This window comes from Apium graveolens, chromosome 1 (genome assembly GCF_009905375.1).
Source record: "Apium graveolens cultivar Ventura chromosome 1, ASM990537v1, whole genome shotgun sequence".
Classification (NCBI taxonomy): Eukaryota; Viridiplantae; Streptophyta; class Magnoliopsida; order Apiales; family Apiaceae; genus Apium; species Apium graveolens.
Genome location: NC_133647.1, coordinates 192,200,063 through 192,217,719, shown reverse-complemented (window position 1 = coordinate 192,217,719; position 17,657 = coordinate 192,200,063). Strand labels below are relative to the sequence as shown.

Below are 17,657 nucleotides of genomic sequence, written 5' to 3'. Positions count from 1 at the left end.
CTTTTTGTGGGTTATCTATTTCATACATTAAGATTTTATTGTCTAAACGTCCGGAGGCAACTTGCGTGCCTCTCGGTTAGATGATGAATTTTGTGATTGGAAGATATACTATTTTGTATTTCAAAATCTTATCAATAAAAGTATTTCATTCCTGACAAAAAAAAACAAACACTATGGATATACGACATATATGATATATACGACATATACCTTCAAATATAAAGAGATGACATGAGAGATTTACATGATTTAGCAGTAGAAAAAGAGATGGAAAGAAGATCCGAAGTTGCCTGTAATTTTTCCTTCAATTTCATCTCCGACGTCATCTCTGTTCGCCTGTATATTAACCCTAATTTTACAATTATTTAAGTGATATATGTCGGGTCGGGATGGGTATTAGAACCCTACAACCGTGTATAATGACATAGAGCCTAATAAGAAACTTATGTAAAGGTTTTTAACGGAAAAATGTTAAAACATTAAATGATTTTAACGGTCATGCAAGTAATTATAACTACACTTATGTAATTTAAAGTTTTTAATTACTAAGTTATGCTTTTTAATTTGATAATCTACTTGTACGTGTATAGTGATCAATTAACATTTTACTGGTTAAACTTTCGAATTTAATTTGCCAGACAAAAACTAGATCAGGGGATAAAAAAACAAGAGAAAAACTACGACTTGTTGACATAAAAATGTACGGGATGGTGCCAGCAAGCAAAAACAAACGGGGAACAGATCACATGAGAAACTGCTATACCTTTTATGTATCTGACATCTGAGTTCTGTGTACTCTTTTTAACTACCACTTCTAAATTCTAATCAATCAGACATTAAAGTTTCATTCGTTATCACCTTTTCTTTCTCTCTCTTCATTCTTGAAAGCAAACAAGAGATTCATTTCTTTCAAATCTTGCTCAATTCAACCATAAAGTTTTCATCTTTACATTTCTCGCTTTCCTTTGAAAGCACCAATCCTTCCCCACAAATCTCTCTCTCTCTCTCTCTCTCTGTGTGTGTCTCTCTCCCCCCCCCTCTCTCTCCCTCTCTCTCTCTCTCTCTCCCTCTCTCTCCCTCCCTCCCTCTCATAGTATTTAACTAATGTCTGTTTGATAAGGTAACTAATGTTTAACTTTTGGTTACTTTTCAAGTGAGGTTCATGGTTCTTGATTGCTTATGTAAATATTGTGTGAATGTGTAGGAGTGATCGTTACAGCGTGATGATACAAATATGATGGCTGATAGCTATACTGAAGACCCATTTCAACTTAGTTTCAAGGTATTACCTCTTGATCACTTTACTACTAAGTTCTTTTATTCGATTTTAATTTCACTTTATGAATTATTTGCATTATAGTAACTTTTGGGAAATTTTACCTTTCACTATACTGATCATGAATTATACTTCAACTAGTTAGTTGACAGATAGTGTTTGCCTACTAAACTGATCATTCTTGATTGGTCCTGGATCAGATCTGATATATAAGATTATGTAAGTCGTATAGAAGGAACTATTTGACATAAACAATTAGGTAGAGTGAGCTGTTAAGGATTGTAAGAATGAACAATATGCTAAATTGATCACTGATCACAATATGTCAACATTGGACACCTTCGTCCTTATATAGATTAGTATTAAGGGCGCTGGTCCACATCCAGCTATTGTTGACAAACCATCTATCCGCGGAAAATTTTCGTGGATAGAAATAAGGATAGAAATAACCCTAAAATAAAAAACTTAAGCGTGGATAGAGTGACATGGCCGCACCCATTTACATCAATGTCACGTGTTAAATCTATCAGCGAAATTTTCTGCGGACAGGCGGTTACAACCATCGCTTGTCAGGGATCCGGACCCTAATATTAAATACTAATAGATACAGAGCATAAATTTCTGGCTTAAGTTATATTTTATCCATTGAGGAGTCTTCTCCTTTATGGAAAATTATAAAGGATGTCCATTGGTGTCTTAGACCATGCTGATATATATGAATAAGATCGACAAATATTTTGAAAACGAATAATGTGAGACTTCCTGCCATTATGCCATTGTAGTCTTCAGGTGCTATTGACTGCCTTTAACATCCACTCTAAAAACTGGCAGGCAGATTCCCTGCACTCTGGCTCAATCTCATTTGGAAGATTTGAAACTGAGTCATTGTCCTGGGAAAGGAAATCTTCTTTCTCACATAATAGATATCTTGAAGAGGTCGAGAAATACTCAAAGCCAGGTTCTGTTACTGAGAAGAAGGCTTATTTTGAGGCTCATTTTAGAAGAAAAGCCCTTTTAAAACAGAGGCTGTCTGAGTGCCAAAATGGAACAGAATACCAGAATGTTGAGGAAAGCTCGGAGAACATGGATTATGTAGAAGACCTTGACAATTTTAGTGGAGAAATACATTTTACGCACTCTGAGGAGAGTCCTGATGGTTGGGAGTATGATAGGGAATGTGCAGTAATCAGTCGTGAAGGAGAGGATACAAGAGTCTTATACTCTGAAAATGAGATTCCAACTGCTATGAGCAGGAGCGACGCTGTGAACATTGTTATTGAATATGTAAAGCCTGATCATGAGAAGCTTGAAGAAGCTAGTCAAACTGATTTTGAAATTTTACCTCCAACTGACGGTGAATCATCCGTTAAACAGGATCAACAAGATAAAACGTTACAGGTCCATTTGACATCTACAGCTGTTGATTCATCCTTAAGTACTCAAGAAGATGAGGAAGATGATAGTGTAGGCTCCAAACAACAAGTTCTATCTTCCAAGGTGTGTTTTTTAACGTCTTTATTTTAATGTAGTTTTGTATCCCTAATTATCTGACCACAGTTAGTAACTCCAACAACAATTCTAATGAGGGCAACAAGAAGAAATTATAATTGAATTTAGCTTTTATTCATACTTTTATACCAATGAAGGCAACGGGAAGAAATTATTATTAAATTTAGCTTTTATTCATACTTTTTTCAATAGATAGGCAGTCAATCTCATCTTCCAAGTCATATTTTTAATGTGGTTTATGCTATGTCCTGATTATAGAGGACTGCAGAAAAACCCGAACTTGCAAGGCGGGGACTGAAGTATCAAGCTCAGAAGGTTATCATTTTTGGTGGAGCACCTAAGAGAACTGAAAAGAAACTTAATGGAAGGGCTGTAGAAGGTTCGCAGATATTGAAGATGCAAAAAAAGTCATCACGGTCTGCTGCTCCATCAAAATGTTCAATAGGAAAATTTATAAAATCAGAGGTAGAAACAGTTGGTTATTTATGCCTATTTATTTTACTTTTGTTGAAGGATGTCTTCCTTTTCTGGAAAAGAAGGGTTGGGCGTGATTGTTTGGTTTTTCACTTCTTGCTTATTTAAGCACAGTAATTATGTTCTCACATACATTTGTGACCCAAGTAGAGCTTTCCACCTTTATGACTGTGGCCTGGAAGTGCTGTCCAAGATATGAATAAATCTAGGAGTGTACTGCATGACTAGGAATAGTTTTTCATTTCAATTAGTGGTCTAGTACTCTGGAAACTTTTGGTGGTTAAAATATCCTCCTGAATTTTTTTCCTTTGTGCAGGATCCGTGTAGGACAAAAGCTAAAACTAATCAAGAGAATAAATGGTATGTTTTCTTTCTGACTTGTAGTTGCAAACATTTGTGTGATGTGTTTAGAATTTGAAAGATGTTTTAATTGATTATTTAGCTGCAACAAAGAAGCTAGAACAACTAAAGTAGTTGAATACCAGTCATCTGCATCTGAGAAGCTTGTTCGTAAAGGGCGTCAGACTGAAGACAGGTCTGTAATATTGAACTTATATAATGTATCAAAATGTTGATATTCTGAAATTCTGAGCTCTAACAGCTTTTGTTGCCAATTTTTTTTTCCTTTTTTGTTTTTAATTTGGCAGGTCCAAGCAGAGTTCAGGTTCAAGTAAGGAAAGTGTGAAACAGTGTTCTTCAGGCTTCAAATTTAAAAGTGATCAACGCGCGGAAAAGAGGAAGGAGGTAAGTAGCTATGATGTGTTTCTCAATCACGTTGTTACTCGCTGCCAATCAGGAGACTATTTTAGTGCATAATGACTCGACCATGCTTCGGTAATAAAACAAGGAATGTATTGCTATCTTTGTGCCTCAGTACTTCAATAAATTGGAGGAGAAGATGCATGCAAAAGAAGCTGAGATAAATCAAGTACAAGCAAAGACACAGGTAAGTTGTTCAATTTAAATAGTAAGTAATCATAATTAGTAACAAGTCTGATTGTTCCACTTCCTACAATTTCTTTTGGTGTCGAATTTTAATATTGTGGTGCTTTTTGACCATAAATAATCTTCTTTAGCTACCAGCTCAAATGCTGACTTATCTTGAAATCTTTTATGATTGTACTGTAGTCCCTAGAATTACAACTAACATCTGTATTTGATGGGTCTACTTTTGAATATGCAGGAAAAGACGGATGCCGAGATTAAACTGTTTAGAAAAAGTCTTAATTTTAAAGCAACGCCAATGCCTTCATTCTATCACGGAGCAGTATCTGGAAATGACAAAAATAAGGTGTGTTAAATGTTAACCTCTTAAGTCTTTGTTACCAATGATGTCTGGACAAATGGACGCAAAAGCATGCATGTCTGATAATATCAGTTAAAGATCGTGCAATTGGAATTTTTTTTTTATCTACCTGAGAGTCCAAATTGATACAAACATTTTTATATGTTCTCGAAAATGCAATATTAATAGGTTGATGCTGTATTTATCATAGAGTAACCGCAGGCTATTTATGCTGTCATTTTAACAAGCATTTAATTTCCATTTTTAAGTCAATTGTCTTCCAATAGGAGTTTGGACACTCAATCCTTGAAAACCATACCAGTTCAGTCATGCACATTCTTGATTGCAACAAAACTAGCGAAAGTCTTCCCTAGTTTTGGAGGCTACTAGAACTTATATAAAAAAAATTATCATGGTAGAGAAGCAGAGCTTAGTCGTAGATGTTATATTTTTTTAATTCCAATAATTCTATTTTCTTGGTGTGTATGTATTTATGTATTAGAGACCGTAATGTCGCTAATTTTAGCTGTTGACTTCTGTCCCAGGCTAAACCAAGTAAAGTCCAGAGCAAGTCTCTTTCAGATAGGAGGCCTGTTCCTACAGAAAGTAAGACTGAAAAAGGCCAAAGTCTTCCTGCAAGTGAACCTGTAAATAATAAAAGACTGCCAGAGGTGACAATGTTGACCAACTCTGATGGACACTCTGGGGCTTCAACGAGTGAAATTATCAATCTTTCAGAAGCTGTAACAAAAAATGAAGTATACGGAAAGATTGTCTGTGAAAAGAAAGACATCCAACCACAAAGACATAAATTAACAGTCGGAAGCAAGGTTGTAAAGGAACAGGGGTTGAAAGGAAGCAGAAAGTAGGATATAGGAGAATTAGCAACCAGACGATGAGGAAGAATATTACCGGTGTTGAGATGGGAAGTGGTTCTAAAATGGGACATCAAGCTGTTGGTGTTGCCTCCTAAAACTGTTTCTGTCTACGTCCCAGTTGGTTTAATAGTTCCATGGACCAGGGGAGATGATCCAGAAAACACAATGGTAAGCTTGAAATACCGCGTGCTTTGGCTATATATTGCATTCTGATCAGTTATTCAATACACAGCAAGCATTTTTAAACAGCACTGCAAGACGATGATGGTGTTCTTTGCTCTGAAATGATAATACCATCGTTAGAGTGTTATTATATTTTAGTTTAATAAATGAATAAATATAAATGTCTGGTAGAAAGTGGCCGAATTTAAATTTGTCGAATATATTGCTGAGTATTACAAGGCGAGCAATGTAAATTAATGTATTTATCGTTTTAATCTTTCATGTAGAGCAAGTACTTTCTCGTTTCAATCTTCCATGTAGAGTAAGCACTTTCTTGATATTTTGCATTTCAATTTGATCATGATGTATAAGTTTACACATATAATACAAAGGGAATTAGATTAGAAACTTCACTAGGGTATTACTAAATCGTAGGTCTGATCGATCATTGTTGCTTTCAATCAATAATGTAAGTACAAAATATGTACTCCTTGCTTTCCTGTGTTAATGTTTGTCGAACCTATCCGTTTAAACCCCAAACCCGAATAAATTTATAGCTATGCTAGACATGGCGGCCTAAAGAAAGCGATGTATCAACAAATTGAAAGTGAATAAATTACGAGATAGGAAACTCTCAATTACGATTCAAAGTAAATAAATTGACTCTTTCTAAACTTGCAAAAATAATAAAATTTTCCAAAATAGCTGCGACATTTATAAAGAAATTGATGTTATTCTTAAATAGTCGCTACTTGATATTAAGTAACCAGTCGCTAGTTGATATGATATGTTTACTTTAATTGACGACAAATATATTTGACAAATATCAATATCAATACAACAACATATATTATTTAACATTTGCTCATAATAATTGTTTTGATTCCAAAAACAAGTTAACTTTAACTTCTACTTGCGATAAAACTATTAAAACATTATTGTGTAAATAGAAAATCCTAATTATATGATTAGGTAAATGGAATAACACCAGCTGTAGCAGGTTTACGTAAGGCCAAAATTTATGTGTTTTGTTATCTCTTGTACCTTGACCAGTTTCTTAAACGCTCCGAGTCTCAGTTTTGCTGATTAATTTGAACTCAGCATAATAAACAATATTGAAAAAAAAAGGATTCGAATACGAACATGCGTGAATATTCAAATTTCCGCAATTTGGCATAACAAAAAATATAATTAACGCCAAGCGAAAAACAAACAAAATTAACTAGAGTGGCCACAGCTGGTAGAAACTGACATGATGAAATGTTACATCAACTTATAATTTGAAAAACAAAACTGAAGAAAAAACAAGAGTGGTTGTAGAGGTGATCACAGCCGTCCATCCTGAAAGATGAGCTGATGGTGATGAACCTGAAGACTGATTAGAGTCATGTGGTGACTTCCTGTAGTAATATGGAAACCAAGGCACCATGTGATTTGGAGGTGGTGGTGCATTAGTATTGAGATAATAAGGTGGTGGAGGGTTATTTGGTAAAAAGCCAGTAGGTGGAGGGTTGCCATATTGAGCCGGAGGTGGTAAATTAGACCCCGGTGGCGTCGGATTCGAGGGCGGAGAAGTTCCTCCGCCTATCGGAGGCGACGGATAACATGGATAGGGACATTCTTGGGAGGTAGAGGTAGTCGGAGAATTGAGAATTATAGATAGGAAGATGAAGGTGGTGACAATATTTTTGTAAGTTGAAGTCATGTATGTGTTTGTGAAAATAAGTTATGATGAGAAGTGTGTGTGAGAGATAGTGTGTAAGCAAGGAAACAAAAGAAAGAAAGGGGTTTGTTTGGTGGGTGATGTGAGGTGTTTTGAGTTTATTAGTACAAATTTTAAAATTGATAAGCTTGGACTTCATCAACAAAAGAAAAGCCAAAAGAGCCAGCATAAGGAAATTTATTAAAGAATAGAAAATGACCAAATGGTCTTTTATTGCATTTTGAATATTGATCGGCTTGGTTGTCACATTCACATACATGCACCATTATGTATAGGTCTGTATATGATTTTTAACCAAGAAAAAAAATTAAAAATCAAGACATCGGTTTCAAGCTTGACTTTTTTGGGGTCGTTGAAATAAATATATATTATTATTATTATTATTGATGATATAAACAAAATATTATTATTTTTAATATCTACTTAAACTATGTCAGTATGTATAACAGGTGGAATTTTCATAAATAATCTACTACAAGTTTGCAACATGTCTTAATTACAAATTACAACGATAGAATCAGTGTTAATAGAGGATTCGAGGTCAACATATACAGCCTTTAAGCCTTAACTCATACCAATAAGGTAAATAAACTTTTAGCTAATTGGCCATTAAAACTTTTTGATTAAAATTTTAAATACAGTGGCAAGTACCATGATTGCTATGAAACTAGAGCTTTCCAGTGTATCTTCCTCGTAATCAGTGGCAACAGAAGCTTCCTCCAGGACTCGTGCACATATTATTTTCCTCGTATCATTTGTAATAGATAAAGTTACCAAAAAACCAGAAAGCCTAGTAGCCCATAAGCAACCAAAAGAGGCAACCTTACTATGGAACTCCTAGGACAACCCGAAATATATGGATTTACCGGGTACAAATTTCCGGGTGGACCCGTGGGAACCGGAATATAAGGCAAAAATGGAGCACCTGGTATCGGAACGTAAGAAGGTGGTGGCGGGCAATTCAAGCTCGGCGTTGGTGGCTTTTTTGGAGGTGGTGGAGGTGGTAGAGGTGCGGGTGGTGGCGGTGGTGACGGCGGAGGAGGACTTTGGTTGCAAGTACCACACTTGATTTCGGGTGATCCGGGAACTTCGTCAAGTTTCCTCGGATCCGACCCGTTTGTTGGAGCTAGAAGGACAAGAAGAGCTAAAAGAGTTGCTAGTAAAGATGACATGTTTTTTGTGGTGTTGAAATATAAGAGGTTGAGAAATTGTAGTGAGTGCTACGTTTTGGTTAAATAAGCTTGGTGTTGTGTGTTGTAGTGTTATGATTTGAGTGATTTATTTTGGTGAGAACGAAAGAAAATTGAGAGCAAGTTTGTTACGTTATTAGGTGGTGCAGGGAAAGTAAAGTGGACCCAAATCAAGTGTGCATTGTATTTCATCTTTAATTTTCTCGTAATGTTCCCAAACATCACTTCGAGATTCCATTCCCTTTCTCTTTCTCGGATTCGAAGTCACGGTTTCGGTCTGAACTTCTAATTCTTCTTGATAATCATGTTCGCTTTCCATCTAAAACAGATAACATGGGTAAAAAATTAGAACTAAAAATTTAAATTGTGACTCTGTGAGTTTATAGACACACTGAAACTCAAGTCCAATATCAACACAACAGCATTAAAACATATATATACTGACTAGTGACTACTGTAATACTGATAGTCTGATACTGTAGTTTGTAGTACATATGATATCATCTACAGACTCTGTACATATGATATCATCTACAGAGTGTCAAGGTGACTAGGTGAGGGTGACTGGGTGAGGGAAAGTCCAGGTGACTGAAATGATTTCAAATTTGAGAGTTCGAGAAAATAAACATAAGCAAAATAGAAGTATAAATTGAAGTGGAAATTAAAGTACTTACGCCGGTAGTGTGGACTGTGATGTTGAGTAGAGGGCGACGCCGGACCGCCGGTAGCTTTAGTTCACAAGTTTAAGTTATTCGGTTATGTGTTTGTAAAAAGAAAGTATAGACCGTAGTGTATAGTACATATCTGATGAGTGATGATGTCTGTAGTCTGTCTGTAGATATAAATTATAATATATAAATAATAAATTATTATTACTTATAAATAATTTCGGTTAATCTATTCGGTTTTCGGTTAACCGCAGTTAAAAACCGAAAAACCGAAAAACCGATTTTTTAAAAAATCATTACCGAAAACCGAACCGAATTTCATATTTTGATTAACCGAACCGAAATAAAATCGGTTATCCGGTTCAGTTTTCGGTTAACCGAACCGAATGCACAGCCCTAGTGCAGGCGGTTCATTTACATCTTTTGACGTGTTAGCTTCACAATATTATAAACTTTGTTCTTACAATAGCAATAATACTATACCTGTGATAACTTTTTACAAGACTCAACCAGGAAACAACTTTTGAATTTGGAAACTTACCGATCCAAGCAATACTTGCTACCATTGCAAAAAAATGAAATTTGAACCCTCGATCTCGTATCTCAGTATTAATATCATCAAATATGTAAAGAACAAATATCGCAAAACTAATGCCCTGGTAATAGTCTTAAAGCCTAATAAGCACCTTCAAAAACACAATCGACTATTACAATCCACAATAGTCGGTACACTTGACAACTATGATCTCAGAAATTGGATACCATGCTCAAAATTCACACAACTCATACGCCCAAATAACTAAGCAGGAATTCACAGAACAAGTGCTGAGAATTCTAATATCTTAACTCTCTGTAAGGAATAATTTACCGATATATTTGAGCAGATAAAAATTCAACCATATGTACCAAAAGATAATCATGACAGCAGTATTCGCGGCCAATATTCATGCTTTTACCAATCCACAAAATTATCACAAGTATTTCAGCAATCACCAAAATCGATTTGCTATAACAATTGACCAATTTCGCCACATAAACATAAGTCAAAAATGGACAACTCAATATTCAGGAATTCCAGTATTTTTAACATGTTAACCCACTTGCTAATTCGATTACCAAAATGTCTGCAGCTTAAACAAGTAACATATTACCGTACTGTGATAAAACAGTGATATCAAAATTTAATTGTTAACCCACCTTATTGCTACAAGCACGACTGCAGCACCAAACCAAAAATGACCGATGAAGTTCTTTGTGTGATTACATTTTTACCTAGAAATCCTTGTACGATAGAACTTTATTTCGGGAGTTTCTTTATGCTGGTTGCTACTCTTTAAAGGTTAAAAAGGCAATCTAGTTCCCTATTATAAACGCAAACATAAACTTCATGGCGGACTAGCTTCTACCAAAGCTTCTTATGTCTGGACAGGAAGAGGTGATAGGGGCAGCCGGGGAAGAGGTTTTTCTTTCTCCACTGCTGCTGGTGAAGAAGTCTTTTCCTCATTCTCATTTCCACGTTTTGCTAAACCAAACTTTTCCCTTAACATTTTCAGCTTTTCAAATATTTTGCTCTTGATGTCAGGATCCAAACCTTGTGCTTCAGCAGGCTCTGGTAAAATGTTAGTGGTGGCAGCCAAAGAGGCAATAGCCAACTGTGTTACAATGGCTCTTCGTGAGACAGTGGTTAAGGCTTTTAGTGGCTGCTCTTTTTGTCCTTCTTTGCCTCTCACCTGTGAGACAAATGGAGGTAGAAAATTTCTTTACAGGAAAATTCACATTTGATGTACTTAACAAGTTCAATTTTCCACCTTATCCAATGCTTTGACAGTAGAGTAATTACTATCGCTCCATTTGGTCAGTGGAATGTAATGAAGGTCGAATGAAATGAAATATATGAAGAAAGGCATGAAAGTCAAGGAAGTAGAGTGAAGGATATGATAATTTGAATTTCTACGAAAAGACATTAGTTGAAGAAGGAATTGACATTTATTCTAAACTGAAAAGGAGAAATGTAATATTAACTTGTGGACTACAATGAATGAAGATAAGGTGTAAAAGTCATCAGTATAATTTTTTTTCTCATTTTTGTCCTTTCAAACAAAACAATATAACTTAAAGCGACTCAAACAAATTCAAGCAAACTCAATATGTCATGCTGAAAGTAGGTCCAGAAAAGGTGAGATTTACGTAGACCTTACCTCTACTCTTATAAGTAGATAAGCTATTTTTGACGGAGATCCCAGTTTTTGGAGAATTTCTCTGTGAAGTTTTGAAAAACTGAAGTATTTTGAACATTTTGGAGCACCTGAGTAAGGCTTTAAAAGGCACAAAAAATTCTATATATAGTAGGACAAAAATCTATTTGGCCAACATATATCTTCATAAGCCAAAGCCATAATGAATACCCGTGATCTTCAATTAGGGTACATCATTACCCCATGTTCAGAAAAACAAGATATGGCCATTACACAAGCTCGTTGGTAGGTAACTTAGGATCTCATGTGATATGTTACAAGACATTAGATACTACTTTACTGCTTTCAAATTAATTCCTTTTGTGATCAAGAAAACAAATATTTCAATTTCTAATCAATTTGCCAGGGTGCAACGCTTAAAGATATATTAGGCACCTTTGGGGTATTAAAAGTAGTATCACAGTTATGTAATGAAGGAGACCTTAATGCTGATATGCGAAGGAAGCATGAATCCCCCTTTGAGACGCAGCAACAACATTTTGATTCCCCATAGATAACAAAATTATTTTTCTTAATATCGAATCTTTTTTGGCAACTGAGATGGCTAGGCCTAAGGAAGCAGGTTAAGAAGTGGCCACTAATCACAAAGACAGTCGTACACAATCTCAGGCAATAAAGAGAACTAGGCCGCTGGCTGCAATTGAAGCCAACAAACCCTGTGCACGTAACTAAATAAGCCTAGCCTCCAAAATGTCAGGCCTCACACAAGTAAACTTCACTCTAAAAATGTAGACATATATACACAAATCCATTACAACAATCTCTTATTAGTTACTATTCTGTTAATTATGATTTGAACACTATATTTAAATTTCACAACAATCTCATTACATTTCATTTCAACTAAACTCAATGCCAGTAAACTAAACTCTAGCATCATTCAAATATATGAAGGCTATTAATTATTATCCTTACCAACTTTACTTTACTAGACAATATTAATACTCTAGCAAGCTTGCTTTTCTGAGATTTATAAAGGCATCGTATAAAATATATAAAAAAAATTAGTACAAAATTGCACATCATAAGACAATTTGGTCTACAATTAAGCACACAAAAAAACAACCATAATTTTAAATAACCAAATCTAACAATTAAAAAATAAATAAATAAGCACGATATGATAGCTGAAGTGGCTAGAGTTTATCATTTTATCGTCTCAGTTTCTGGATTCGACACTTACTCACTCCGGAATTTATTAAAATAACAAGGCATATTCGTGAATATATAAATAAATAAATAAGGAACCTGAAGAGGAGGATCTTGAGCTGTTTTAGCCGTAGCAATACATTTCACTTGCACGCCGGAATAAACTGAAGAACTGACCGGAGATACAGGGACACGTACTAGTGACCAAGTCAACGACAACGACATTTCTTGATTTTCCGGCGAGTCTTCTTTATTTTTTTTTAAAAAAACTTATGTTTTTTGTACTTATGTTTGACGTTGACTGACCGGTTGGAACTCAATGTCTGATTTAATAGCTGTTGGGCCTTTGTTAACGATTAGGTGAGAAATGGGCTGACATGAGAGAAGGGGTAGGTTATGTAGACTCACTTTCTTGATGCCAAGGGCCCAAGAGTGCTTTGTACGATCTCACTCCAATTTAATGTAGACTTTGAGTTCTGCATTTACGTCTTTGTTGCCCATAATTTATATTTTATACTTCCCAGGTAATGTCTGTATGCATATGTTGGTCGATCTTAAATAGGGGGCGTTTTAATTTTTTTTTTTTAAAAAAAGAAAATTAAGATTCGGAAGTTAATTCGGAAGTGAGGTAAAAAAATTAGTGTTGGGTTATCGAAAAAATTCTCAAAAAATTTATCAAATGACATGGGTAACACACAAAGACTTTTGATTTGTTGACTATACTTATACACGCCGGATCACATATTATTATTAGCAAAGTTAATATCCGCATAGACATATTTATTGAGAAAATTTTTGAGGAAAAAATCTGAATAACCTAATATTTATTGAAAAAAAAATAAAGATAGTGGAAATGATATTGATAATCTAATGGGTAAGTAGGTAATAAATTTATTTGATGGAAGTAAAGTTCTCATCTGCATCCAAATTCAAAATGGGATAATGCTAATCACTCTTTAATCACTCTTTGCATTGCCCGCAATGGTTGCCTTAAAGAAAGGATAATTATTCTCTTGATCATAGGTTCGGATATCACGAGAGTAGAATTTTGATTATGCCTCCTTAGTCGGAGTCTGTCGCTTAATGCGGTTTACCTTGGTTCACGTGGGTTGGCTTAAAGAGGGAATAATTATCCTCTTGCTCATAGGTTCGAATCCCACGGGAGGAGAATTTTGATTATGTCTCCTTAGTTGGAGTCTGTCGCTTAATGCGATTTACCTTGATTCACGTGATTTGCAGGCCATTGCGTGTGCCCGTAGGGTTTAACCCGTAGGTAGCGAGTGCAAAAGATAAAAAAAATCACTCTTTGCATTAGTAATTTAATTGTTTGGAAGGAAAGTTTTATTTTGATAAAACGGGTGAATCAAATGGTGCATACTTTCAAATTCTTGTCATTTTCGTTCTAATTTTAGCCCGATATATATGTTCGCTGTGTTTATCAATCATGCAAACATCCTTTTTGTCTTAGCACATTACAAGTCTCCCCTGTAATAATATATTGTATTTACTGTCTATGTACCTGTAATAGCATCCCGTGTGTATATGCAAGAAATTTGCTGGGAAAGGAAATGTTATTTACAGAGCTGAAACATAATTATCAGAGCAGAGTCAAACTAGAAATATGACACTGCCCCCTCATTATATGCGTTGATTTATGTACTATTTTTGTACTTAACAGTTTTGTCTTTTTGATTTTTCGATTTCACTTTACTCTGTAAATAAAATATCAGAGCTGAAAACAACATTTCTTTAAAAAAAATTAGTGAGTAAAGTTTACAAGTGTTCCTATATTACATTAATGCTAGTGCTAATACAATTTTAATGATGATATAGAAGGCTAGCTGGCTATGCCCAGTGATGAAATTGTTTATCTTCTGCAAAAATGCTTCCAAAAATTTGAAGAATTCTGTTGGGCAACGCTAAGTAGTGTTGAATTCCATGCAAAAGCCTTGTCAAGCAAGCAGTCATTTGCTTTGCTACCTCACGTTCGTTATCTGTTCCACCTTAATCTATTTTTTTTTTATTTTTCTAATCATATACTAGTATTTCTACACCCCACATATTTGTATTTTGTTGTAAATTTACATATCATTATATACAACAATTACATATATGTTGAATATTAGTTGGTAGATGATTACATGATGTAAGATGCTTTTCTTCCAATATGTATAAACATGTTCCTCGTTTCTACACTATTTGTTTCTTGTTTTTCAAGATGGGATGCTAATTCAATGGCGAAAATATGTTCCTATGGTTGATACAGAAATTAATTTTAATATAGAAAAAAATGCTCCTAGTAGTCAGGACTTACACTTACCTGTAATCTATTTTACTGACAAAATTGTAAATAAATATTGAATTTTTGTAATTATTAAAATAACCACCATGATTAAAATTAGAAAAAAATTAATTCTATATATATATATAATAACTAGCAAAAAAAACAATTAAAACAATTAAACTTCATTTCCCTTATATCTTAATTTTATGATTCTTGCGCATGCATTTGTTCAAAAGATAGCATAGCTAATGACTCATCTGGGAATCACCGAACATAATATAAATGACGAATGTATTTACAAAAAAAAACAAGAATTTGCAAAATATAATTCCAAAGTAGGAATGCAGAAAGATGAACGGTGGACAACAAAGGCGTGTAGGTGCAGAAAGTTCCATACATGAAACACTTTTACATCACTGCAAAACCTCCACTTTCTTGTAATCTCGTAGCATGCAAAAATACTAGCTAGCTCGGTTTATTGTGAATGAAAAAAAAATTACTTTCCCAAATAAAAGTATTGACTGAGTCAATATCTCGTTAAATAGAAAATCTTATCATAAGAAAAGCATAACTAGACTCTTTTTGAAGGTCAGAAACGGGACAAAGACTATAAATCAGGCCCGAACAAAAGCGCAGAGATATCTTAATGAATATCTAAGTTTGTTCATGGAATATAATGTTTTTCATGTATGCGCGCATATTACAGATTACAGTAAGGCTAGTGTATACGTAAGAATTAAAAGTAAAGGTCAAGGTCGAACAGACAACGAAACAAAGGTGAAATGCAAGAGACTGCTCACTTGACAAGTATAGCATGGAACTCACTCACCCATATCATATTTGCAACTCCACCGCGGCGTTGTTGCACCGCATCTGTGATCATCTGCATCTATTTTTAATGCATCTATGATATGTAAAGATGTGAGCATGTATGAAGAATGACTGGTGTACTTTATAGTGCAAAGTGAAGGGGATCCAGAATTGACATGAGGGGTAAGTTGGTAGGTAGAGATTAAGCAACAAAAAGCCTACCTACCTCCTCTGATCGCAAGACTCCCGGGAGCTATTTTCACATTAATAAAATCATTACTATGTATTTATTTTCCTCACAAAACAATATACATACATTTTGGTTTTATTTGTCAATACAAGCTCTTTTATCAAAATCATGCTTTCATAAGTTGGTCAAAAATATTCGACCAATATGATAAATTTTTGATAAATTTTCAAAAATTCATCCCATAAATCATAATTTGGCTCGGCCTATTTCCGAAATTGTTAACCATGTGTACTAAAGCCTCAATATTAAAAGAGTTAACTAATAAAATAAATTAAAGAAAGTATAGAATTTACAATATTAAGAAACATTTAAATAGAACCTAAAAAGAGAATTATAATATATTATCCGTTGTGATATATGATTTGATTCTTGCTCACGCTCAAATATGTTAAAAGCATTCTCAATTGTAAGGTATTGGTCAAAATTAAATATATTATATATGCATATTCATCTCGTCAGTTATTTTAGCACAAATTTTAATTAATAAATAAAAAGCGAATTAAATTCATTTTTTATAAAAAATCGTTGAATAATAATTGTAGAATAAAATTAATCCAAAGTGATTTTACAATTAAATCAAGATTAAACTATATTTTTGATGAAGTTTAATGGTTAATTTTTTTATTTAAACTACACTAAAATCAAATTATATCTTTTAAAATATTTATGAGATTATAAAAAAAAATGTCTAAAACAATAGTCACACATCAAATTTAAATATCATTTGAGCTAGTTCTTTATGTTCAGTTTCATAAAAATTAGTCTTTGTAATTTTAGTTAAATGTAAGGATCACCAGGAATAAAAATTCTTTTGACTCACCGGTGGAACTTATTAGAATCCAGCAATTCTTCTATCCCCTAATATTATTACAGAACTTTTCCTTTTAACAACTTTTAGTACGTCATTAAAAAGCCCAACTTTTAGTATGTTTTTATATTACTTTTTTATTTACCATATGTTCGAAATTTGGAGTTGTGACAGAATCCTAGAGGTAACAAGATCGATGTAAAAAATGGAGGCATCATTTACTTAAATTTAGGACAGTAAGCGACCTAAGAAATTAACATAAAGTCGGTTCCGCCGCCGACCACATCGAGTAAGTATTCTTATTCACTTTTTTTTAGCTAACATCCAAATAAAATAAGAAAAGTATTTCTCTGACAAAAAAAACTATGAGCTTATTCGTAGCACCAATCAAGTTAAATTAAAATCTTTAAAAACATATTTTATTTTTCTGTTTTAATTCTTTCTTTGACTTAAAACATTTTCTATTTTATTTACTCTAACACCCCAATTTCATAATTCATAACTTGATATTTAAATTATATTTGAATTCAAGGTACACAAGCATAAATTATAGTTCAAGCTCATTTCATAATTAATTTTAAATTTAATAAATAAATAAAGTCACATTTACTTCAGCGTTGCTGAATGGAAATCAAAATAAATTTCCAAATTAAAATGCTTTGGTTTTGATAAGGACTAGACTAAGCCATATAATTGAGAGGTTGTTTAGAAAGTTTCACACCGTTCAAGACAGGAATATGTGTCTTATCTCAAAATACGGTGAAATTGTGATAGTACTTAGTTTAGGTTTTCTATTTTCTTGTTTACATTTTCATTTTCTTTGCCTTATCTGGATTGCTTTATTAATATTGAAATATTATAATATTCGACTGAATTTTAATTTGCATGATTTTGTTAGTTTTGTGAAAGCAAAAAAAATAAGAGGTTCACTTTTCA

The 17,657-nt window shown here is 33.9% G+C and overlaps 3 protein-coding genes across 4 annotated transcripts; 1 reads left to right on the top strand and 2 right to left on the bottom strand.

Annotated features, from left to right (window-relative positions):
* Window positions 1–731: 731 nt before the first annotated feature.
* Window positions 732–5,942, top strand: LOC141674401 (protein WVD2-like 7). Its single transcript, XM_074481113.1, has 10 exons — window positions 732–1,120; window positions 1,205–1,282; window positions 2,108–2,773; window positions 3,044–3,250; window positions 3,576–3,619; window positions 3,702–3,794; window positions 3,907–4,003; window positions 4,134–4,205; window positions 4,443–4,550; window positions 5,090–5,942. Exons 2-10 carry the CDS (start codon window positions 1,235–1,237, stop codon window positions 5,411–5,413), a joined length of 1,659 nt encoding a protein of 552 aa, XP_074337214.1. The 5' UTR covers window positions 732–1,120; window positions 1,205–1,234; the 3' UTR covers window positions 5,414–5,942.
* A 915-nt stretch (window positions 5,943–6,857) lies between these two features.
* LOC141714190 (uncharacterized) lies at window positions 6,858–7,289 on the bottom strand. Its single transcript, XM_074517723.1, has one exon. It carries the CDS (start codon window positions 7,287–7,289, stop codon window positions 6,858–6,860), a length of 432 nt encoding a protein of 143 aa, XP_074373824.1.
* Window positions 7,290–7,746: 457 nt separating this feature from the next.
* Window positions 7,747–12,869, bottom strand: LOC141674391 (uncharacterized). Of its 2 annotated transcripts, none has more exons than XM_074481099.1 (3): window positions 12,669–12,869; window positions 9,172–10,895; window positions 7,747–8,816 (listed from the first exon to the last, which is right to left on the bottom strand). In XM_074481099.1, the coding sequence occupies exons 1-2, from the start codon at window positions 12,792–12,794 to the stop codon at window positions 10,581–10,583; spliced, it is 441 nt and encodes a 146-aa protein (XP_074337200.1). In that variant the 5' UTR covers window positions 12,795–12,869; the 3' UTR covers window positions 7,747–8,816; window positions 9,172–10,580. The 2 variants fall into 2 exon arrangements, with proteins under 2 accessions (XP_074337200.1, XP_074337207.1); XM_074481106.1 differs by having other exon boundaries at window positions 10,363–10,895.
* Between the last annotated feature and the right edge of the window lie 4,788 nt (window positions 12,870–17,657).